This window comes from Colias croceus, chromosome 5, assembly GCF_905220415.1.
Source record: "Colias croceus chromosome 5, ilColCroc2.1".
NCBI lineage: Eukaryota > Metazoa > Arthropoda > Insecta > Lepidoptera > Pieridae > Colias > Colias croceus.
Window position 1 is genome coordinate 1328817 of NC_059541.1, and position 23716 is coordinate 1352532.

General features: G+C 32.4%; 4 protein-coding genes across 5 annotated transcripts; 3 read left to right on the forward strand and 1 right to left on the reverse strand.

Moving 5' to 3' along the window:
• Positions 1-682: 682 nt before the first annotated feature.
• On the forward strand, positions 683-9990 carry LOC123691620 (arylsulfatase I). Of its 2 annotated transcripts, XM_045636105.1 has the most exons (12): positions 687-930; positions 2777-2936; positions 4255-4414; positions 4531-4625; positions 4746-4813; positions 4951-5104; positions 5517-5674; positions 5951-6099; positions 6401-6543; positions 8191-8341; positions 8914-9030; positions 9593-9990. In XM_045636105.1, exons 1-12 carry the CDS (start codon positions 844-846, stop codon positions 9750-9752), a joined length of 1602 nt encoding a protein of 533 aa, XP_045492061.1. In that variant the 5' UTR covers positions 687-843; the 3' UTR covers positions 9753-9990. The 2 variants fall into 2 exon arrangements, with proteins under 2 accessions (XP_045492062.1, XP_045492061.1); XM_045636106.1 differs by lacking the exon at positions 8914-9030 and having other exon boundaries at positions 683-930.
• A 730-nt stretch (positions 9991-10720) lies between these two features.
• On the reverse strand, positions 10721-16285 carry LOC123691621. Its single transcript, XM_045636107.1, has 9 exons — positions 16098-16285; positions 15758-16018; positions 14858-15134; positions 14401-14570; positions 14082-14127; positions 12830-12935; positions 11992-12148; positions 11504-11664; positions 10721-11200 (listed from the first exon to the last, which is right to left on the reverse strand). Exons 1-9 carry the CDS (start codon positions 16125-16127, stop codon positions 10837-10839), a joined length of 1572 nt encoding a protein of 523 aa, XP_045492063.1. The 5' UTR covers positions 16128-16285; the 3' UTR covers positions 10721-10836.
• Positions 16286-16711: 426 nt separating this feature from the next.
• On the forward strand, positions 16712-17340 carry LOC123691627. The gene is made up of 2 exons (XM_045636115.1): positions 16712-16960; positions 17058-17340. The coding sequence occupies exons 1-2, from the start codon at positions 16763-16765 to the stop codon at positions 17298-17300; spliced, it is 441 nt and encodes a 146-aa protein (XP_045492071.1). The 5' UTR covers positions 16712-16762; the 3' UTR covers positions 17301-17340.
• A 564-nt stretch (positions 17341-17904) lies between these two features.
• LOC123691617 (tyrosine-protein phosphatase non-receptor type 11) lies at positions 17905-23242 on the forward strand. Its single transcript, XM_045636102.1, has 2 exons — positions 17905-18210; positions 19739-23242. The coding sequence occupies exon 2, from the start codon at positions 19845-19847 to the stop codon at positions 21717-21719; it is 1875 nt and encodes a 624-aa protein (XP_045492058.1). The 5' UTR covers positions 17905-18210; positions 19739-19844; the 3' UTR covers positions 21720-23242.
• The last annotated feature ends 474 nt before the right edge of the window (positions 23243-23716 follow it).

Here is a 23716-nt window from a genome sequence, read left to right on the forward strand (position 1 = left end):
TAGAACCGAGCAATGAAATCTTGTTGTAGTGTGACTCACTTATTAAACAAAACGTTTTTTAAATTAGGTAATATTTGTTTAAATTTATTCTATGTGTGTACCAAGGTGTTGAGTGTGCGTCCTACGAAATAGACTCCCATTCAAATCGACCTAAATCTATGTCAAAGATTAACAAAAAGATGCGTCACTTACATCGCTTGACAAAAAACAAAAAATTGACAAAGTACTTTTAAATTGAATGTACTTCTTTAATTAAAAAAAAATCAAGGTATGTTTTCAATTTTCCAATATAGCAAAATTTATCCAAAACCTTTATCGAATAATGCATAAAAAAGTTAGAGATATAACTATTAAGATTTTAATATTAAAATAGGTTAAAAAAACAGTTTTATGGAATGTTACTCGTTGAGTCAATGAAAGGTTAATAACTTGTAAAACAATGCGTTAACAACGCGAACCATTTAATCAAGTATTTCACGAGTAAGTATATTATGAATGGATTCAGCTGACAAATTATAGAAATATCTAAAAATGTTTAATAAGGAAATAGGTGGGTAGTTATTGAACGTATGTTTCTAACTTTCTCGATGAATTGAGCATTACTTACCTATAAACCTTGTAGAAACTACACTCAAAAATATGTACAACTGAGTTCTCACATTATACTTTATTATTTTTTAATAGAGCAATAATCACAGTACTTTTATCCTTCTCGGTACATATTATTATACCTCACAGCGGTTCTGGTACATTTCCCATATCCCGATATCGTTGACCAACGGTTTTTGATAATTCGCTAAGAGGTCACATAATCACTATACCGCGGTCGATCTCGGAGCGAGAATGTTGTGTGCTTTATTGTGTGTTTTGCTGTGCTCGTGTGTCTGTGAGTGCCGGCCTAATATTGTATTCATTTTAGCTGATGATTTCGTAAGTACCTATTTTATTTTTTTAATTATTTACATGTCTATTGAGTATTTGTAGAATTCATCAATTTTTTTTATTAATTTATTATACGACCTATAAGATCATGAATAAATCATAAATGTTGCACATAAATACCTATTAGTACCTGTGTAAAATACGTTAATAATAATAGTTTTGTTTAAATTTATAATACTGGAAGCCATAACTCAAAAATACTTAGGTACTTAGGTACCTTAGTTTCTAAATAAGCTTTTGTAAATTTTGTAGGTATCCTGGTATCCACTAGCTAAGTATATATGCCCATTTATAAATTAATTTTACACTAGGTACATTGTAGAAATCTGGTGACTGTTAATAATGATAATTAAGACCACATACATTTTAACACACTCCGTTCCGTTCACTTATTTAGATTTAGTTTATCTATGTAGGACATAGGTCATAAAAAAACATTTATTTCAAATGTAAACGGATTAATTTTGCAGCTGTATCCACATTTTTAATGCCCTCGAACAAAACAAGAAATTTTCCCCGAAAGGCTACCTACATATTAATTCCAATAATATTTGTTTTAATTTACATACGAACGATTTTACTAATGACTAGGTAATTGTATTTTATTTATCCAAAATAACAATCGGTACTAATTAAATAGTGTTTTTATTACATAAAAGTACCTAGTTAATTGTTTTAGATAGACAAAATGATCCCTAGATAGATCTACTCATAGTGTAGCAATAATAATCACGCGCGAATAATTTCACACATTCATACCAGTGTCATACGAGCATACCTACTTAGTATGTAATTATTTCAAGCAACACAAGCTTTTTATTGTTATAGGTTGTCGACAGTATCTATCCCACAAAAATTATATTACAACTACTTAGCTGTTCCCCGCGGTTTCACCCTCATTGTTCCGCTCCTGTTAGTCTTAGCGTGATGATATATAGGCCTTCCTCGATAAATGGGCTATCTAACACCGAAAGAATTTTTCAAATTGGACCTGAGATTAGCGCGTTCAAACAAACAAACAAACTCTTCAGCTTTATAATATTAGTACCTATAGATATTATGTACTCCATACGTTAGCTAACTAGTTAGTACTAAAAACATCCATCCCAGGTATTTGATAATAATTAGGTAGTTACAAGTTGTAGGTACGCGTGACAAAGCCTCATTCAAGTAGAATTCAAATCTATTAAAATTAATCGAAAAAAAGTGATCTAGTCTAAATAGAAGATATAGAAAATGAAATTACCAATCTAAAATGTTATTTTACAATAAAAATGTAAACCTTATCCCTACAAGGTCTATACGTTTATGATTCTTCCTGTGTGTGGGCGGTAGACACTGTTAGATTCTTAAACAAATATTCAGGTCGAAATAACGGCATATATAGTTGACACTTGGATTATTAAGTACCATACACAATATAGTAAAATTTATGTTACCTTATCTAATGCATGCGCTGTAAAATTATCCACCTTATTCTCAAACGATATAAAAAAGCACCTAAGTACTATTACAAATATTTACTATTAATAATTACCTAACCTACTTTTTTCATATGATAAAACTTTACAAAGTAACAACATGTTATTTGGAATAACTATGTACCTACCTAGTTACTTTTTTATTTACATACAAATTACAATCAAAGAGTCAATGACGGGGGCTTATCGTAATTCACAATATAGGTAGGTCCGTTTATGATAATTATTATTGCAACAATCTTTCACAATTAATAGGCATAATACATACGCACCTACTTTTTACGTGGACAAACTATTTTAACGATCACTATTTTATATATATTTTTTTTAAACAAAACCATGCTATATTTCAGGGTTGGAATGACGTAGGTTTCCATGGCTCAAACGAGATTCCGACACCAAACATCGACGCCCTGTTTGCGTCTGGTCTCTCTCTGCACAACTACTATGTTACCCCGATCTGCACGCCGTCCAGAGCTGCGCTTATGACCGGGAAATATCCAATTCATACTGGTTAGTGTTGAAATATCCAATAACTAAATATTTTAAAACTGAAAACGGGTCCATCGAATAATTTTTAGAAAAAAAAAACAAAAACCGACTTCAAGACTATACCTATATGTACAAGTTTAAACTGAAGAGTAGAATCACATTCAAATTCGATGGTATTACATAATTTTGTTACAGAGATCCCATACCAGTAGATGCAAAAATCTACATATATTAAGATAATTTCTGATAAACGTATATGCCTACAAAATTTGAGGGTTTCCCTCGATTTCCCCAGGATCCCATCATCAGATTCTGACCTGGTGACAATGGGACCACCTCTGACGTATGACCCACCAAATAAAAAAAGAATTATTCAAATCGGTTTATAATTGCCGGAGTAATCGCGTAACAAATATACAAAAAAAAATACAGTCGAATTGATAACCTCCTCCTTTTTTTTGAAGTCGGTTAAAAAGAAACTATCTACAGTTCCAAAAGTTCAATATTATAATATTTATTTGTTTCAAAGTATGTAACATAACTATGTCATAAATACATATAACAAGTGCTTGACAAGCAATAAGTTTTTGTAAAGAACCTTCGTCGCACTCTACGTCTTCGTTAGTTAAAAAATTTGTCATGGTCACATCTTATTTCTGCATTATTCAATAAATTAGTTGACCTTTAAGAATAGACATTATTATTACATAGTTGGAGACAAAATGCCAATATTTTCTTTGTTTTATTAACATAGCTAACAACCGCGAAGACACGTATGATATTTCAAGTCAAGTCAATTTACAATTACTTAATAATATGAATTGGAATGTATTAAGCTAATATTGACAAGCAGTTGAAATCCTGATAAATCTGCCGATCAACATCTTCTCGGAACCGGTGTAAAGCAATATCTATTATCTCTGATAATAAATTCTACATCATTAGACAGTGAGAGTTGCGCTCATTTCCTGTTTTTATATCAGAAAAGTGACATGTGATAATGATACGTATATGCAATTACTCCCACTGGTATATAGGAGAATAATTGAATTCGAGCATACTACCTTTCGAATGGCCATTCCCACGTAATGACTTTGATGTCACATCTTTTAAATGGACGGATAATTAGGTTTTTTGCTGCCCTTTTATTTGAAAAAATACATCTTGTTTAAAATACTCTCCCTTTTTTAATTTTCACCTCAATATCTTCCTCTGACTCCATCATACCTACAACTCGTCCTCGTGACTCGGAACATGCGCAGTGATCATAGACTACGATATATCCTAAGTGACTGAAAGCTTACGTATTACTTGCTGAATAGGTACGATTATTTTACAGGAATGCAACATGGCGTTATCTATGGTATGGAGCCTCGGGGTCTTCCGCTTTCAGAGACAATTCTACCTCAGCACTTGAGAACTTTGGGTTACAAGAACCACTTGGTTGGCAAGTGGCATCTTGGTAGTTACAAAAGGGAATATTTACCGTTGAATAGAGGGTATGTAAATACATCTTAAATTATTGAAAGATCTTATAGGAATTGAAATTCTGTGATTCCTCAAAGTTCCTCAAAGACATATTTTTATATATAATTTTCATATAATTTTATTACAGATTTGACAGTCACTTAGGTTTCTGGACAGGAAAAATAGATATGTATGATCACACTAATCAGGAAAAAGGAGTATGGGGATTTGATTTTAGACGAGGTAATTGGATTAACATATTCGTTTTAGACAGATACACCCGTACATAAGGCTTTTCTTAGATATTGACTTATGTTGTTTTTATCAATTAACATCTACCCACAATTTTTATTTTTATTTTAGGTTTTGCGGTAGCTCATGATTTGTTTGGAAAATACGCAACAGACGTCTACACAAATGAGGCACTTAGGGTTTGTATCATAAAAGCATTCTAATAATGTCATTTATTAGTTTTATCATTAAGTACAAAGAATTTAATCAAACCCTTCTCTTTTTTTTGTTTCGATTAGCTATGAAAAGTGACCTTTTGAATATTATATTTTTACAGATAATAGCGAACCACAACAAGAATGAGCCATTGTTCTTAATGATAGCTCACTCAGCAGTACACACTGGCAACCCTTACGAGCCCATCCGAGCTCCTGAAGGACTCATAGCTAACTTCAGCTATATAGAAGATCCACAGAGGAGAAAATACGCAGGTTATATACTTTTATAAACCTTTACTAATCTTATACAATTCTTCGGTTGTTTTTCTACTTTAAATAAATTTGTCGGAATGATTTTATCTTATCATTTTAGTGTCTGGAGCTAGTTAGGGCTACTCTGTTCCACGGTAAAACATTACATTACTTTCAAATTCAAATGAGAAGATAAATATTATGATGCGTTCATTCTATACATATTTGTAAATTCGATCGGAAGGAATCCTTATTTGTAATTTAACGCATTACGCAATAAAATGTTGTTGAAGTATATCCGACTGAATTGCCTTGAATTATCGTAGAAAATACGAAAGAAAACTGAAATCATATTTGGCTACAAAACGGCTACAATAATACCTTCTTTAATGCAATTGTACTTGTATTTTAATTTAAAGCTTTCCCATTTCAGCTGTGGTATCAAAACTTGACGAGTCAGTTGGCAGAGTGGTTCAATCTCTACAAGCACACGGGATGCTCAATGACAGTATTATTATATTCAGTACGGATAACGGCGGGCCAGCGGCTGGCTTCAATCAAAACGCGGCTTCGAATTACCCGCTAAGAGGTGTATGTTAGATAATCCATATTAATAATTAGAAAAGAAAATGGAGAAATTCGACGCCCGTAATCCAATTTAATTTTTGAGGAGGGCAACATTTCCATCTAAATTAGTATTTCAATTATTTCTTAAATTCTTATTTAACAATTAAAAAATACTGTGGTCTTATTTATTGTGGAAATGGTCATCTTAACTACTTATATATTTTCATAAGCCGTCATTTTTTATATCTAAATGTATGTGTGCATATTTTTACCTTTTCCTTACTAAATCACTTGTTATAGGTGAAAAATACCCTCTGGGAGGGTGGAGTACGAGGCGCGGGAGTACTGTGGAGTCCCTTGCTTAGTGCGATACCGCGGGTTGCCTCGCAACCGTTGCATATATCCGACTGGCTGCCTACACTGTTTAGTGCTGCTGGTGGCAATGTTAGGTACAAAATATTTAAGCAATATATAATGATGATAGCAAAAACGATACTTGAACGTAATAATTTATAGCATACACAATAATTAGATCCTCTAACTTAACAGTATCTATCGAGGAATAATTATATTTTATCCAATAAGATTAGTCCCATTTTTTTTATTAAATTAAGCAAGATACATACGTATACATAATAAGAAGGTTTAAAAAAAAATTGTTATTAAAGTTGGATTACCTGTGTGCCTCTAATTTCGGTTTGTTAAATGTGCCTTACTATGAGTAGGTATACTGATCAACAATTTTTACAGTTCCTTAGGTGGAATAGATGGAGTGGATCAATGGCTAGCCTTGTCCAAGGATTTGAAATCAGAGAGAACTACAATACTACATAACATAGACGACCACTTTGGCAGTGCGTCTATCACGGTCGATCAGTGGAAATTACATAAAGGTAAAAACAGCATAATGACTATTGTCTTAAACGTTCTCATATTCATTACATGAGAAACCGAAAGTATGGAATGTTGTAGCGTATTTAGTATGGTGATGGTGGCAAAAAATCGCTTTCAATTCAATTTATGGTCCGAGCATGCATGGTTGAAATTTTTCTCTAAACCCTTTAAATCTGATGACACCCATAATATTATATGTATTGATTGAATTTAGCTATTTATATCGATGAATACATTTTTTGTAGTGCTACTGAACTAATACAAATATAAAAAATCTTGTAATCAGCACATAATACATTACATACAAAATTTAGTCAGGAACTGTTTTTACCGTTTAAAAGTTTTATATCAAATTCGTAGTTTTCTTAGCACTGATATTCGAATTAGGTTATGCGAGGCTCTTGTACTTTCTAAATTTAATTATGCTGACTGTGTATACGGGCCTCGACTTCTTGCAAGAACAGAGCGAATAGTGCAGCGAGTGCAAAATGCTTGTGCAAGATACTGTTTCGACATTCCACCTCGCACTCACGTGACACCTTACCTCAACGAGAGAAACATTTTAAAGATGTCTCTCAGAAGGGAACTCCACATTGCCACTTTGCTCTTCGGTATTGTGACTAGTAAAAAACCAACTTACCTCTATGAAAGACTGGAATGGTGCAGTGGTATTGTAAACACTCGTCTGGTGAGCAACCCGGCACTGCGCTTACAGCGGTATAGCACGGCGGCTTTTCGTGGTAGTTTTAGATACGTTTCGTGTAAGTGTTGGAATAACATTCCACCTCCCATTCGTAGTTTAGGATCTGTCTATGCATTTAAAAAACACTTAAAAATTAAACTAAATCATCACCAAAATCAGTTTCCTCCTGGCTCACGCGTTCTTCCCACTTACACGGCGTATATTACATAACTGCTGTGCCTGCTTGCTTCATCAGTGTCTAGTGCCGGCGTATAAATAGTTCTTGTGTAGTTAATGGTAGTGTTATATATATATATATATATATATATATATATATATATGTATATATATATGTATAATATGTGTGTATGTATGTATGTGTGATATTATGTGTATATGTATATGTATTATGTATAAACGATTATTTGTTGTATACTATATTATATAAATATTTATATCCGTTCGGGCTATATTGACTGGCAGTCGTGCTCTGTTATTTGAGCCGCAAGTCATTTGTATTACTGGTCCTCACTGAAAACCAGTGTTGCAGAAACACTCTGTAACTTTTGCTGACGTGGGGACCCTTTTGGCATCACATTAACTTTATTTGCTTTTAATTTTAATTTTTTATTTTATTTTGTATTTCTTCTTTTTGTTCGTTTTTTATTTTAATTACATTGTTTGTCAAAATTGGTGCCAAATAAATGAGTTTGAGTTTGAGTTTGAGTTTGAGTATAATGTGACCTTATTCGGTATTCCTCACATTTATAGTTTTAACCTTATATGTTTCGCTATAACATCATTATTTTGCTGAAGAAAAAGCGAAATTCCTTTTTCCTTTTTTATATATCATCCATTATCGTGTTATTTGCACGATATTGGCGTGTAAATTTTGTATGCCTGTGTGTGTGTTTCATAATATGTCTTTTTCGATATTTTGTATAGTGTTTTCAATGAATTTCAGGAACCACCTATAACGGAGCGTGGGACTACTGGTACGGGCCGAGCGGTCGGAACGGTAGTTATGATGTAGACTTGGTGTTGGATGGCCTCGCTGGGCAAGCAATAGCTCAGTTGGGCTTGATGCCTAGCAAGGAGAAGATCTTGGAACTGAGGTGGGTAGAATCTAGAAGAGGAAATAAATTGAGGGGAATACATGAGAATTAATTATTAAGCTTTATATTATTTGCATCCATTAGGTATTTGTAGTTTTGCGAATACAAGGTTTGGATTTTTCCTTGTTCCTCGTAAAAGTTGTTCCTCGAAAAACAATCTACAAAAATGGTCTGATATCATTTCTTCGTAAAATGATAAAAAAAAGTTTTATTGAAAAATATAAATATCTCTATTATCTGAACATTTTCACTTATAACTTTTTATTTATAGTTCTACGACAAAAAGTTGCTGGACCAAAATTGTAGAGAATTTAATTTGCAACAAATAATGTCAACATTTTTTTTTATCAGATAAACAGTTTATGAGATATATCGTATAAACCATATCTTCCGCTATTTTCAAGATGGCGGCCGTGGGACAAGGGTGGCGACCCCACAAACTTGGTGATAGCTTCACACTTACCCCCTCTACACATCAAAAAAATAAAATTGCGTCCTCTAAGAAATGCAACCCCAAATGTAACTTTTCAATGGAGTAATGATTCTTATATAAGACTGTTGATATTATTCAGACAAGGCTCAACTGTGGTATGTAAACCGATAGAGCCCATCCCCTGCAAGCCGCTAGAAGCTCCCTGCCTCTTCAATATTGTGGAGGATCCGTGTGAAGTGAGAAATCTCGCTGATATGTAAGTTTAAGTAAAAATAACGAATTTATTCTAAACATAATGTGCATGTGTATTGTGTAGGTATATTTAATATTTATCGTGATTCTAAATTATACACAGAAAATGGCAAAGGGTAGAGTACTAATAAGATTTTTGATAGTTTTGTATTTTATCTGCTGATGAGCATGCTTGAATTACTTTATCTGTATCTGAAACTCTGATGAAACGAAGAATAAAAGCAGTATCAACAAGTGATAACTGCGTTAAAAACAACCGACTTCAAACTTGCACTTGCAAAATTTACAAATACCTACAGACAAAAATGCTCATAAAATAAAAACTACTGGGCCTATCCGAATAAAATTTTTATGGGACCAATTCGACACCATCCCGCATCGAACAAAAAAAGAATCACGTAAATCGGTTCAGAAACCTCGGAGTAATCGGTGTACATACATAAAAAAAAAAAAAAATATACCGGCCGAATTGATAACCTCCTCCTTTTTTTTGAAGTCGGTTAAAAATTAATTAACAATTGTAATTAGTAACTCCTCATAAAAATCTGTCTGTCTGTCTTTTCCAGCGAAATCGACACGTTACATCGTCTACTAGGCGAGTTACACGCATTCAACAGAACAGCAGTCCCACCGAACAACGCACCGATCGACGCACACGCAGACCCGCGGCTTTGGAGCCACGTGTTCACTAACTTTGGCGATTATAGCCATGTTCATGTTTGTTAGTTTATTTATTGGGTCCTCTTCACAGTGCGTTGCGATTAGAGGCAATCACGATAGTGTAGAGGGCCTAAATGTCTATGATCGGCTGTCATTGTAGGTATTTATTCATAATCGTCGTACTGGCGGCAAACATCGACGATCATTTGTTGGGCCAACGCTCTCGATTGTGAAGAGGGCCCATTATATAAAATCTCTTTTTGTATAGCTACTGATTATAGCCGTGTTCATGTCTGCTGGTTAATTTGTTATAAACCGTAATTGACTTATATTTAAGATCAAATTACTTTATAAATTTATAAACTACTTTATAAATTCAAACAAGTGATAACTGCGTTAAAAACAACCGACTTCAAACTTGCACTTGCAACATTTACAAATACAGACAAAAATGCTCATAAAATAAAAACTACTAGGCCTATCAGAATAAAATTTTTATGGGACCAATTCGACACCATCCCGCATCGAACAAAAAAATAATCACGTAAATCTGTTCAGAAACCTCGGTGTACATACATAAAAAAAACATACCGGCCGAATTGATAACCTCCTCCTTTTTTTTGAAGTCGGTTAAAAATATTGATCATCAAAGGACACTGTACAATGTATTGAATTAAGTTGACGATAAATAGTGGAAATGTACGCAGTTTTGCAATTTATTACTGACTGACAGAAAAAATATGCAGGTCATTAGAAATTGTGTGATATGTTTGTTAACAAGTTGAAAAAGCAACGGATATAAGTATGATATAAGTAAGTACAAGTTGAGTAAGAGTATGTATTAAAAGAGAGAAATAGGTAATGTTTTCAGGACATATTAAATAGTAATAAGTTATGTTGTTAAAATTGAAAAATAATAAGAAATAATAATTGAAATAATGTTTTATTTATGTAAAAACTAAAAAAGTGCTTCCCCACAAAACAAAAAATAATAACAAATTCCTGTTAGAAAAAGAAACAAAATATACTTAGTAACAATTTTTTGTTTAAAAATTATTAGAAAATCAAAATTTACAGCGCTCTTTCAGAACAATTTTTATAAAAATGAAAAAAACAACAATTTTTAGAAAATTGGCTCATGTGACTTTCTTTACAATTTTAGTCTCCTTATTTTTATCACGCCAGTTTTACCGATCTTTTCTTTGTCATTCATCTTTCTTTTCTCTCTTTTTTCTGGAGACTCGACAGCCATATCAACTTCGCGATATTCATTTATAGCATTATTCACATTTTTTTCTATAGGATTGTCGACGTATCGAGCTATATGCGAGGCATTTTGTAAAGAAATATTGTCCATGGGATTTAAAGCATCAGAAATGGGATCTGGGACACTTTCCTGGGAGGCGAAGCTTTCGGCTAGTAGTCGATCGCCTATTTTATCCTCGGTAGTGTGGAAGAAGTTCGACATCACTATAACTAACTGATTCTTCAATATTTTCTGTGGTGTTGTTAGACTGGAAAAGGATTTAAATATTAATGTAATTTATTTTTTGTTTTTGTAAAATCATCCTAATAAGATGAATTTGATCAAAAAAAGTGAACTAAAACTTTTGATTAAGCAAAAAAAAAATGTTTTGTTAGAATCAAAACAAGTTTATATTAATTTGATTTTTCAAATCAAAACATGTTTATTGTGCAATTTGATTTTTTTAGGCTTCTTTTTTCTAGTTATCTACTCCAGTAGTACTTACTAGAAAAATTATGCATTACCTACTGAAAAAAATATACATTCTTATGATAAAAATATATTCACTTACTCAGATTGTGGATCTTGTTGGATGATTTTATTGGAATGAAGCAACTTCATTAGTTTAGCAGCGTTGGACTCGGATACATCGAATCTGTCTATCAAGTCCCGAGCTTCAATGGTTTGCACTTCCGAACATAGCTCCAATGTTCGTCGGAAAATGCATAAGCACTATAAATAAATGAGTTATTTAAATAATGAATAAATATACAAATAGGATAATAGTATAAATAAGCCCTAAGTTTTTTTGTAAAGGAAAATGCTGACATGTCGCTAAATAGCAATTTCTTCCAGGCAACCAATTACAAGATTTAATAAAAATAAAATAAGACTACGGCACTTTAGCAAACGAAAATAAACATTTATCATTATTTTCACGCATAAACAGATAAAAGGTACACTACTATAACAAAAATTACGCTCATAACACGCCGCAAGAAAATAATTATTCATATGAGTATTACCAAAAAAAAAATATTTAAAAAACACCATAATTACCTCCCGTTTCCTCATGCTCAAGGACACCAAGTTAGTATCAGTGGGTGTACGTGTTGGATCAACGTCATAGCATTTGGTACAGCAGTGTTGCGTCACTCGAGACACTAAGTGACGAACTATACCAAAACAAGCCGCGTGTTGCTGGAGCTTACAGTAGCTAGAATTTCATTAATGTTACTTAATAATATTAAAGTTCGATTCAAACTTAATGGCGGCTCGAAACAACGGACGATCTGATGCGCAGAAAACAATTTTAGATATTACCGGAACTTTAAGGGTGGATAAGGGCCGGATACCTGCGCCCTCGTGCATTGCGAATGCAAATGAAAGAAGAAAGAAAGAAAGACTAAACACGAAGGACACAACGATAAAAGTCCATTGTAAATATAAAAATTCTATACAAAATACACCGTGGTACAAAACAGTCCGGTGGTCGCGGTCACTATTAATTCATAACAACAATCATCTTGTAATCAATCATTATGATTTTAACAAATGCTAACTTCCGAACCGCCATTAAGTTTGAATCGAACTGTACACCTTATTTACTGCTACTAAGCGATTTGTACCAGCAATCAAAAGGATTTTTTAAAATTTATTTACTAGAATTTACTTTAACGAAAAAGTAACGAAAAGGCAAATTCTGAAACTGAAGTAGTAGGTACAAAAGATCATAAGTAACTAAAACTTTTTTTAACTAAGTCTTAAAATTCAAAATCTTAAACAATTAATATATTTTTAATGCTCAATTTAAGTCTAGAATCTTCCCATTTAGTAACTTATATATATAATTAAATAAATAAATAAATAAATATATATTTATGAATATAGTACTTACTGACAAGTTAGCAATTCTGATTGGGTATAGGTGTTATATGGCCCATACTTGTTGCAGGGACAACATAAACGGACTTCAGACCCCGGTGTGGACATTTGGACAGAACCTAGAGGAATTATTAATAAGAGTAATCAAAATACAGGCTGTCCTTGTTCCAATCATTTCATTTTATTTCAAATCATTTATTTATTTCTCCTCACAATTCCCAATCACATAAATCAATCTACATGCACACAAATTATCAAACAATTAGCTGGTTTGGAGTTTGGAGTCTAAATGTGACATGTTTGTACCAAACCCACAAATTGACCAATAAATGTTTTTTTTTTTTTTCTACAAAAAGAGATTTTTCATACACATAAATTATATATCTACATATATAATTTATGTGTATCAAAAATCTCTACATCTTAATATATATAAATCTCGTGTCACAATGTTTGTCTTCAATGGACTCCTAAACCACATAACCGATTATAATAAAATTCGCACACCATGTGCAGTTCGATCCAACTTGAGAGATAGGATAGTTTAAATTTCAAATCGTTTTAGAGAGAGTGGGCGAAGCCGCGGGCGGTAAGCTAGTAGTTTAAATGTCTATTGTCTGTTTTAATGGATAGAATAAATAAATCATTTATTGAACAATTTGTGGGTTAGGTACAAACATGTAACATTTGGACCCCAAACTAGGACAGCCTGTATTTTGGCGTCCACCTTCCTTAATGACACAATAATAACAGAACTACAGCATAATATTAACTTAAATAATGATTTAGGTAATTTAGCTATTTTTTATACAAAATTATACAAAATAAAATTTAAATTATACATTTTAACTCAAGTTTAGCAGATATACTCATATGTGGTGCGTGCGTGTTTGAATGAGTGTGCGTGTTTGTATGCATATGTGAGCGTGTGTGCATGTATGAGTGTGCGTGTGTGTGTGTGTGTGAATGCGTGTGTGTATGAGTGTGTAAGCGCGTGAGTGGATGTAGTGGCGATATTGGTTGCGTTTGCTAAATTTTTATTTGAACTATGTATTGTTCAGTATCTGAATAATTCTGGGTCAGCAACCACTCTGTAACCTTCTTTTAGTTTTGAATAGTTCTTGAAGGAAGCTTTTAGTATATAATTTTAAATTTACTAAGTTGAAATCTAGTATAACAATCTACCATTTGTTTTGTACATTAAATAATACAGTAAGAACTCAAATTTTGATTTAACATTTCAAATAAATGTAATGTTTGTTTACCTGATAGTTCCATATCATTACTTAGCACGGGTGGATTCTGTGTTGGCTAAAAGTGAATAATTAATTTAGTTTCATAATAATAAAAAAACAGCTTAAACTTATGACATTATTGTATCTATTGACACTAATTCTTCATAAGTTTACAAAGTTTGAATCAAAACTGTAAGTTAAAAAATAGATTCTAAATGAGTCGGGTTCTGACTGAGTACTGAGAGATATAATCATGTTGGCTAATTACAATCATACAAGTGAATCTAATAAAAGTTAAAAATAGCTTTACACTGCCAAAATTATTAAAAAATTTATAAAAAAATCTTACATTTGCCTCATGGCTGGCCCTCATGGGTTCCTTAAAGAAGGAATGAGCCACAATTTTGTGGTATGGCGTTTCCACCCAACCAAGTTTGAGTTTTTCGTGAATTGTTGGCTCCAGGTGGTCTTCTTCATCCGTACTCACGTAACCTGGCGCTTGGTAGTCCGCTGGTGCGTCTTTGTTTAAAGATTTTAACGGGTTTTTAACAAGATTTTTTTTTATATTTAGTTTAGAATAAAAAAAAATAGTTTAAAATTTCGATTTAATTTAAGTTTAAATTTCGTAACATGCAACAATGCAACAATTATGTATGTGAAATATTAATTTACTTATGAACATAAAATATTCGCATAATCACAAAATTAATTTCAGCTTGATGAAAGAATAGCTATAAACTATAATACAAATAAAATATTAAACATAGAATGTAGTTACCTAATAAAAGTTATACCTAAGTACTTACTTTCATTGTAATATAGGCGCAAGCTAACATCATTAGTCCTCGAAAACTCTGTTGGGCATGATTGCATGATGACCACACAAGTTCTAATTAACTGGATAGTTTTCTCCCTCACATTATCGAAAGAATACTGCGTTGTGTGTTTGGTACTGTCCCGGTTTTTAGAGTGAACGTTCATGGTCACCCCATCAGAGTTGTAGGTATACTCGAAAATATGATATTCCACCAAATTCTCCAATTTACACTCGTCTTCGTAGAAACATAAAGCTAATTGGTGAAGCTGCAATGAATTGAGTTGTTTACACTTTCAACAAAAACGAAGAGAATACAAATTAATAATCTTATGTAGGTACATATAAAAATGAATCGCAAAATGTGTTGGTAAGCGCATAACTTGAGAATGGCTGAACCGATTTCGATAATTCTTTTTTTATTGTATTTCTTGAAGTACGAGGATGGATCTTATGTAGAGAAAACGTAAACATGTACCACGGGCGAAGCCGGGGCGGACCGCTAGTTTACTATAAATTCTCATAAAGATAGGTACTGAATACGATATCTCTAGCTGCGCTCCGCGGTTTCACCCGCGTGGCTCCGCTCCTGTTGGTTTTAGCGAGATGATATATTATAGCCTACTAGCTTTCTGCCCGCAGCTTCACCCGCGTTTTCAAAGAAAACCCCGCATAAGTCCCGTACCCGTGCGATTTCCGGGATAAAACCTATCCTATGTGTTAATCCAAATTACCCTCTATATGTGTGCTAAATTTCATTGTGATCGGTTCAGTAGTATTTGCGTGAAAAAAAAAACAAACATACACATACACATCCATCCTCACAAACTTTAAACTAACAAACTCTTCAGATTTATAATATTAGTATAGATTATTAGAATTAGAATCTTACATATTTCTTATCAAAAGCATCGAAGGCTTGTATTAAAGCCGTACTTAGAAACTGGCCCCACTCGTCTTTACATTTTTTCTTCAAAATTCTTAATTTAATTCCTCCAAAAGTTTCTATCATATAACAATCATGGGGGAGAACATTTTTCACAAACGTTATGGTGCTAACAGCAATGACTGTCAGTTGTTTCATAAATGTAACAGAACTTGTGTAATTCTCTGTCACTTGCTTTGGAAAAACTCGAACCCATTCAGCAACTGCCTAAAATTATCACAAATGTAATAACTACAAAAATTATTTATAAATAACTAAAAGGATATTTTTTGCATCATAATTATACCTGGGAGGTGGGCACCGCAGTTGTCGTCATTTTTGTTTCAATTAATTCGTCCCTTTTTATGGCGCCAGCACTTCAGTCAGCACGTACCTAGTATTTGTATTCTCCAGTCTCCTTGTATTCTCTTAGGCGCCAGCTTATTATGAAAATGGAAAAACGTTTATTTATACACACATTATAAATAGTTACACAATTATAAATATTATCAATTGATTATCAAAATTTTACCGAATTACCTACTTAGATCAATTAAATTTTTGTTTTACCCGCGTAAACTTTTGTTTCATTTACAGAGATTTACAGCATTATAAAAAAAAGTTGTATTGACATCCTAAACGCGCGAAAAGTAGGGCAGTTCTACACAATTCATCGAAATATCGAAATATTTTAAAAATATTATATTCATTTAAATCAAATATACTATATGTTTAAAAGTAAAATTTTCTCTTTAATTTCACATAAATAAAAAATAAACCATTTCTAGATTCATAAAATAATAGTAAAATTTATGCTTAAAAAAACTTTTTACTATATTAAATTGAAAAAGGAATTCAATTTCACATTATTATTTTTTTGACAATAGAAATAACAAATGACACAACACCATAACTATTTCTGTAGTTTTGATTATTTTATGTGAAAAGAAATTTTAAAAATATTAACTAGAAATGCTCTGTCCTGAAGGAGCTATACAAAACGAAATTATATCCAAAGAGGAAGAAGAAAAAGATTGTAAGAAAAGTAAAAAAATTGTTGCTGAAGGCACAGGTAGCTTGGAGTTAAATTCATTTAAAAATCCGAGAAAGTGGAAGAAATCTATAACCAATTTCTTTCGTAATCAACTACGGTCCACTAAATCAAACGACGTAAGTACATTTCCCTTTTGCATTACTCGTTCTTTTGAGAAAGATACCGTAGAATTTGTGGAAATTTTTGACGTGAAATCGTTTTATTATGATACAGGGAGATAGACCTTCTGGCAGTAATGAAAACTTTGAAGATAAAGATGTCGCTCCAGAACAAAAATGGCAGTCACTAGGCAAAGTATTCAGACGTCAAAGTTTTGCTGAACATTGGCAAAAATCACCAAATCCACATGGCGAAAGCTCATCGCAAAATAAACGTTTTGCAGTTAGAAAAGTTATATCTAGTTATTTTGGAAAATCTCCAAAATCGCCTTCTGGTTCTAACGAAGACCAATCGTAGTGCTTTAGGTATCTTTTGGCAATAAACTACTTTTATAAAGTATTGTCTTATATATTTGTCTGCTTATTAGACATATATACTTAGATTCTCAATCCATATAGCAGTAGAAGCGGCAAAACTTTTTTATGTAAAGGTTAAATGGAATATTGAAAATTAATTATTCCGCTACACAAATTATTATTCAAGATTTTCCCATTTTGTATTCCAAATGTTTTAGATCATGGTGTAATTAATTAGGTATGGGAAGAAGAGATTACAATAATGTTTTTTGTTATAATTGCTACCGCTACGTACTTGTGGTAGGTATGTAGTTAGTATGTACCTAGTTTTAGTTTATAGTACACAAGAACGTTTTTCATATCACGATTTTTTTTTAAATCTTGTATTCAGAATATTCTCTATAAATTTTGAGATTCTACTTAACTATATACATAAATTTAAAAATAAAATTTACCACGTATGAATAAATTATACAGTTATTTGGAATTTCAATAATACTTTTTCTTTTATTGTTTGCGAACGCGTTTTATTTTAAGTTGAACGAATTCAATTCAATTCGTTAGCTGTCACGTAATGACAGCTGAAATGTGACAGTACATAAAAACGAAAGTTGCGTGACATTTCCGCAGCCTATCTGGGGACTGGGAATGAAATTAATTTTTGGCTTTCCTTGTAAAATACTATTTAGTTTCAGCTTTTTTATTTAACTATCATAATGAACTACTGTATTTAAAATTTACTACACGCCTCACTTTAATTTCTTATGTTATTCTGGACATCGCGTGAATACGCCCTTGAAAAAAAGGTTTACAAAAAGTCTAAAGTCAGCATAGCAACAACACTCCGATACGTTTTACTACTATTTTAAGGAATACAGTGTGTTGGACACTGCATGGGTGCCTTCTATGAGGTAAGGGTTAAAATACATTACAATAATGATCTATAATTCTTTGTACTATATTACCGTAATCGTATTTGCCAATACCTTTGTGTACATGTTCCTCTAAATATATATGTATACATAAAATTTACATTGTAGTATGTTCGAGTGTGTACATTTGCAGTTGAGTACAATGTTTTGAGTATTGTTCAAACTGCCATTTTTACAATATAACTTTATTATGAAACCAATAAATTAAAAAAGGAGCATTTACAATAATTATAGTTAATTAATATATAAAAGGAAAAATCTTTATTTGTGGGCTTATCAATAAACTCGGCGTATTTACCTTTTAGGGTGCATTCATATTTAAATTAAATGTTATAATGAAACTAAGTATATTACTTTAGAACCTACCTATATAAATTATTTATAATGCATTTTTAAGCACATGTATGTGCTAAAACCTTTTCAAACAAATATTATTTTGGTCTTGTGTGTCTATGACAAAAGTAAAAAACACTAATGTGTTTGTAATGATTTACTTATGTCATAATTGGTTTTCTATTGTTAATTAATTGTGAGTTTATTACCTAATTGACCTTTAATAATTAATTGAAGGTGTATAATATACTCAAAATTATTTCTTTATTATACTCAAAATATGGTAAAAACCACAGAATTAGGGCCATTGTTAGTATACTTACCAACAAAGACATGTGAATTGTCTTGTAGTGAATAGATTTTTCTTTACAGGAGACCAGTGTTAAGTGCCCTGCTAGGACAAACACTTTTTCCAAATTCAAAAGAAGCAGTTATATTATAATTTACTTTATTTATTTATTTTAATTTTAATACTTCCAACTTTTTTATCTATGTGAAGCGATAGATATTAGTAAAATATTATAATTTAAATTATTGTAATGTTAACCTAAAAGGTTGCAGAGATTTAAACTTTGATTAAAAGTGTAAATCTATTTGAATATTAATCTGATCTTCACCTTATATTATTATAATAATTATAATAGCAATAGGTTTCTGTTAGCATACAGAAACCTAGAGATCTTTGCTACTTGATCAGTCGGTTGTTGACAGCTCGAGCTGTCTATACAAACCGCGCCGTTGGCGGCTTGAAGCGGTCGCGACGGCTCGAGCAGCCCATGTACGGCAGTGAATAAATGTCTTTAGTTCACCGTGCGGTCGCGGCTTAAAGCCGTCGGTCTCAACTGCTTCAAGATCATAACATTTGGAAGATGTTACATAGCATAACTATGGCCTATAATGTTCTTGTGATATTGATCTTCTACCTAGTACACTTGATTTCCATTTCTGTGTTAATCGTCTATGCTTCCACTGATTAGATTCAGTGTACAATTTGCGTTAAACATATTGAATTATTCAGTTTGTATCTTCTCAGTAGAATATCAGTTGTTAATACAGAATGACATTGATCAAGCCAAAAAGGTATAAAAATTGAATATATTTACAAATAAAGAATAATGTGGAGTTAATTTTGTATATTATCATTTGGTTAATTACTATATTATTTTAATTTCAGATGAGTGCTAAGGGTGCATCGAGATATAAGAATAAAATACAAAGACTAATCCTCTGATAACTATTATAAGTAAGTATCGAATTGACGCTTCTCTTTTTAATATAAGATGATAACACGGAGATGGTTCCATCCTTCTTTGAATGGCGTGGATGCAGAAAAACTACTCTTAGATCGCGGTCGGGACGGCTATTTTCTTGCTAGACCAAGCACAAGCAATAAAGGTGACTTCACATTATCCGTAAGAAGGGGCACCGAGGTAACTCATATAAAAATACAAAATAATGGCGAGTTTCTTGATCTATATGGTGGAGAAAAGTTTGCCACTTTATCAGAGCTTGTTCAATACTATATGGATAATCAGGGCCAATTGCGAGAAAAGAACGGAAGTATAATACGGTTAAAAACGCCACTGAACTGCGCAGATCCCACAACCGAGAGATGGTATCACGGACAGCTTACCGCCAAGGAGGCAGAGAGAATGATGTTAGAAAACGGTAGAAGTGGCTCATTTTTAGTGAGGGAATCGCAAAGGCAACCAGGTGATTTCGTGCTCTCAGTGCGTACAAGAGACCGGGTTACGCACGTCATCATTCGACGATCCGACAATAAATATGACGTGGGCGGAGGACAACAATTTGACGATCTTGTTAGCCTTATCGAACACTACCGCAACTACCCTTTGGTTGAAACCACAGGCGACGTGCTGAGACTCATTCAACCGTTCAATGCCACTCGCATACAAGTTCAACACTTCCACACGCGCGTGAAACAGTTACAGAAAGAAAACGAGGGTCCAATAGAAAGTATGGCTTATAAACAAGGCTTTTGGGAAGAATTTGAAACCTTACAAATGATGGAAAACCTGCAGTTATTCGATAGAATGGAGGGCTCGAAACCTGAGAATATTAGAAAAAATAGATACAAAAATATAATTCCATTTGATCACACTAGAGTTATTTTAAAAGATATTCCTCCAGATGCACCGCCAGGTGCAGATTACATCAACGCTAATTATATACGATCCGATTTTATCGACACTTCAGCAGACTCGCACGATACCAACGGTACCTATGAGAATTCACATCACGGATCATCAAAAAATAAAGACAAATCTTCACCTGTTCATACACCTGTCATAATAACTGAAGAAACTCCTAGCGAGACTGGAAAAATAAATGGAACTTATAAAATTACGAAAATGGAACCGGCTATTCTCCGTTCAACCCAAAATATTATAAACGCATTAGGTCCAAAGAAGGTTCAGAGAAACATTGTAAATGGCGATCCAGAGAATGTCTACAGTAAATTGTACATTGCCACCCAAGGCTGTCTCTCGACTACGATTTATCAGTTTTGGTCCATGATATGGCAAGAAGATGTACGCATCATAATTATGACAACGAAAGAAATTGAGCGTGGAAAAGTGAAATGTGAACGATATTGGCCTGAGCTTAATAAAACAGAGGTCATTAAAAAGTACACTATTTATAACGAATCCGAATCCTCCACCCAGGATTATACGCTCCGACGATTCGTAGTCACCAAAAAAGACGAACCGGATGTTAAGCGAACAATTTATCATTTTCATTTCACTGCTTGGCCAGATCACGGGGTGCCCTCGGAGCCCGGTCGCGTCCTGAACATATTGCTGGATGTGAACTTTAGATTGCAGCAGATAATGACGGGAGAGGAGCCTCCCGAGCAGGCCGTTGTGTGCGTGCACTGTTCTGCCGGTATCGGTCGCACTGGAACTTTCATCGTCATCGACATGATTTTGGACCAAATTAGGAAAGAAGGGTTCGACTGTGAAATAGACGTTCACCGTACCGTGCAGATGGTGAGAGACCAGCGTTCAGGCATGGTACAAAACGAAGCTCAGTACAAATTTATATATATGGCCTTGTTAGAGTTTATCGAAACTGAAAAGCAACGAGTGGGCATGGTAGCCCCCGAGCCGGCGCCCGACTCGCCGCGCATTTGATGCCGACAGATGCCTAGAGTAGGTGATGTAAGGAAATCCGCTATTAAAAGCTTTATAAATAGAAAATATTATAAGATCTTAGAACATAAAGGTCCAAGGCGCTAATATAACAAATGACTAGACTTTACTTTTGAATCTTTTCTAGTGATACATTGTTTTAGATTTACTTAATTAGTATGCAATAAAAAGGTGGATGTATCATTTATTTATCAATGTTATAATATATAAGTTAGAGACGTTTATGTTTAACGTGTCTATATGTCAACAATTATTTGTTAAAATTTAAAACGAAAGTTATAAAATACTATTCAATGGGCTTTTTCGTAAGTAACAAGAGGCACTGAGTAGTTGATATAGCTTTATATAAAAGTAGCCCATTTCGAAATATTTTATTTTCGTCTGAGAGTATAAATAAGAGTTGAATGCATATTAAAATGTGCATTTTTTTCATAATTTATGCGGTAGAAGAAATATTTAGTATAGTATGGGAAAATAAGATAACTAATTGTTGGTGATTGACTATATGGAAAAAAATACATATTATTAACATAGGAATGGAGACCTGACATTGTTTCAAATTATTGCTTTAACGTAATACAAAATGAAGTCTGGAGATTGGCTTCAAAGTGATCTCGAATTGGTTCTTGAATTGGACAGAGTATATTTCCTTTCAGTTTAAAGATTTTAAATGGCAAATTTTGTAGGATTATGAAATCATAATCAGTGTGTTTTGGAAGTAAATAATGATGTGGAAAATTGCCTCATCCCATCTTACAAATGAACATAATATAAATTAGTTAAGATAAAGCTTATATAGGTGCGAAAAATATTTTTTTAACAATTAGTATCTGTAGCATTTTTTGGGTGAGGCAAAATATGTGTGTCTGGCAAAAATACCTCAAAATTACGAATATATATACATATATTAATTTATTTAAATTTTATGTTTTGGTTAACTCACAAATGAATTCTTATCCCTTTGATAATATTGTTTATTCTATCAGCTGATGATTTGCTATATATTATTAATATTTTATTATTTCTTATCTATATTATATGTAATAAATGAGGTGCTTTTATGTGAAGTAACACCCTATATCATGGGTGGAGGTGCGCAATATTTTTAGGAATATTTTTTATTTCTATTTGTAGTTGGTATCATGCATATTATATGTCTTTTGAATAGTGATTGTTTCATATTCAATGAATTTAATTGGTGTTATAAATAAAAACATGTTTCCTTTATTTTATATTGGGACGTGGTTTATTTAATCTTTAATGAAATTAAAGTGCAAAGTACACACAAAAAATTTAATTTGATATTTTGAGATCTCCTAAACATTCACTATTTAGAAGACAGTTATTTTACGTTGTTGGCATTTTTATTTATAATGTATTCCAATATTGCAGCTGAGCTTAAGAATTTTACATAAAAATTAATAGAAAAACAAATTTTGTTATCCGCAAAAGATATATGTTGTGTTATATAATGTAATAATGAATAAAATGTGATATTGTATTAACTGAATTGTTTTATTTCAATCATATCTCATAAAAATATTCAGGTTAAAATTAAAATAAAAAACATTTATACAATAATTTATTGCTTAGAGATCATAGAAATAGAACAAAATTAAATATTTTAATAAAATTAACCCTAAAAATTTTATAATTAAAAATCCCTTGCAACACAAAAGGTAGACAGTTGAATATTATGTTTTTGTTAAATGTTAAAACTTAATTTAAAATGTTAATATTGGAAATTGTTGAATACAATGAGAAAAAACAATACCCTCATATTTTATTAAAAGTTGACTGATATTGAATTACTATGAATTGTTTTATTAAATCTTGAACAATGGTGTGCGTTACCCAGGCAAAATGTTTTGCTTTAGAGAGATGAGACTTAAACAAATAATTAGTGTATCATGAGGAGCAATTTGTTTACTAATAGCAAAATTTGTTTGAATTGTAGTTTTTAAGTTATTTAAGAAAAA

What these genes read in the sequence shown, in the direction of transcription:
- LOC123691620 (XM_045636105.1), top strand. Translation starts at nt 844, where the DNA reads ATGTTGTGTGCTTTATTGTGTGTTTTGCTGTGCTCGTGTGTCTGTGAG. An exon ending in ACAGAGGAGAAAATACGCAG is followed by an intron (nt 5,105 to 5,516) that starts GTTATATACTTT and finishes TTCCCATTTCAG; the next exon opens with CTGTGGTATCAAAACTTGAC. An exon ending in GCTGCTGGTGGCAATGTTAG is followed by an intron (nt 6,100 to 6,400) that starts GTACAAAATATT and finishes CAATTTTTACAG; the next exon opens with TTCCTTAGGTGGAATAGATG.
- LOC123691621 (XM_045636107.1), bottom strand. Translation starts at nt 16,127, where the DNA reads ATGACGACAACTGCGGTGCCCACCTCCCAG. An exon ending in GCGCCTATATTACAATGAAA is followed by an intron (nt 14,571 to 14,857) that starts GTAAGTACTTAG and finishes CTTTAAACAAAG; the next exon opens with ACGCACCAGCGGACTACCAA. An exon ending in TCAGAATTGCTAACTTGTCA is followed by an intron (nt 12,149 to 12,829) that starts GTAAGTACTATA and finishes ATGAAATTCTAG; the next exon opens with CTACTGTAAGCTCCAGCAAC.
- LOC123691627 (XM_045636115.1), top strand. Translation starts at nt 16,763, where the DNA reads ATGCTCTGTCCTGAAGGAGCTATACAAAACGAAATTATATCCAAAGAG. An exon ending in GGTCCACTAAATCAAACGAC is followed by an intron (nt 16,961 to 17,057) that starts GTAAGTACATTT and finishes ATTATGATACAG; the next exon opens with GGAGATAGACCTTCTGGCAG.
- LOC123691617 (XM_045636102.1), top strand. Translation starts at nt 19,845, where the DNA reads ATGATAACACGGAGATGGTTCCATCCTTCTTTGAATGGCGTGGATGCA.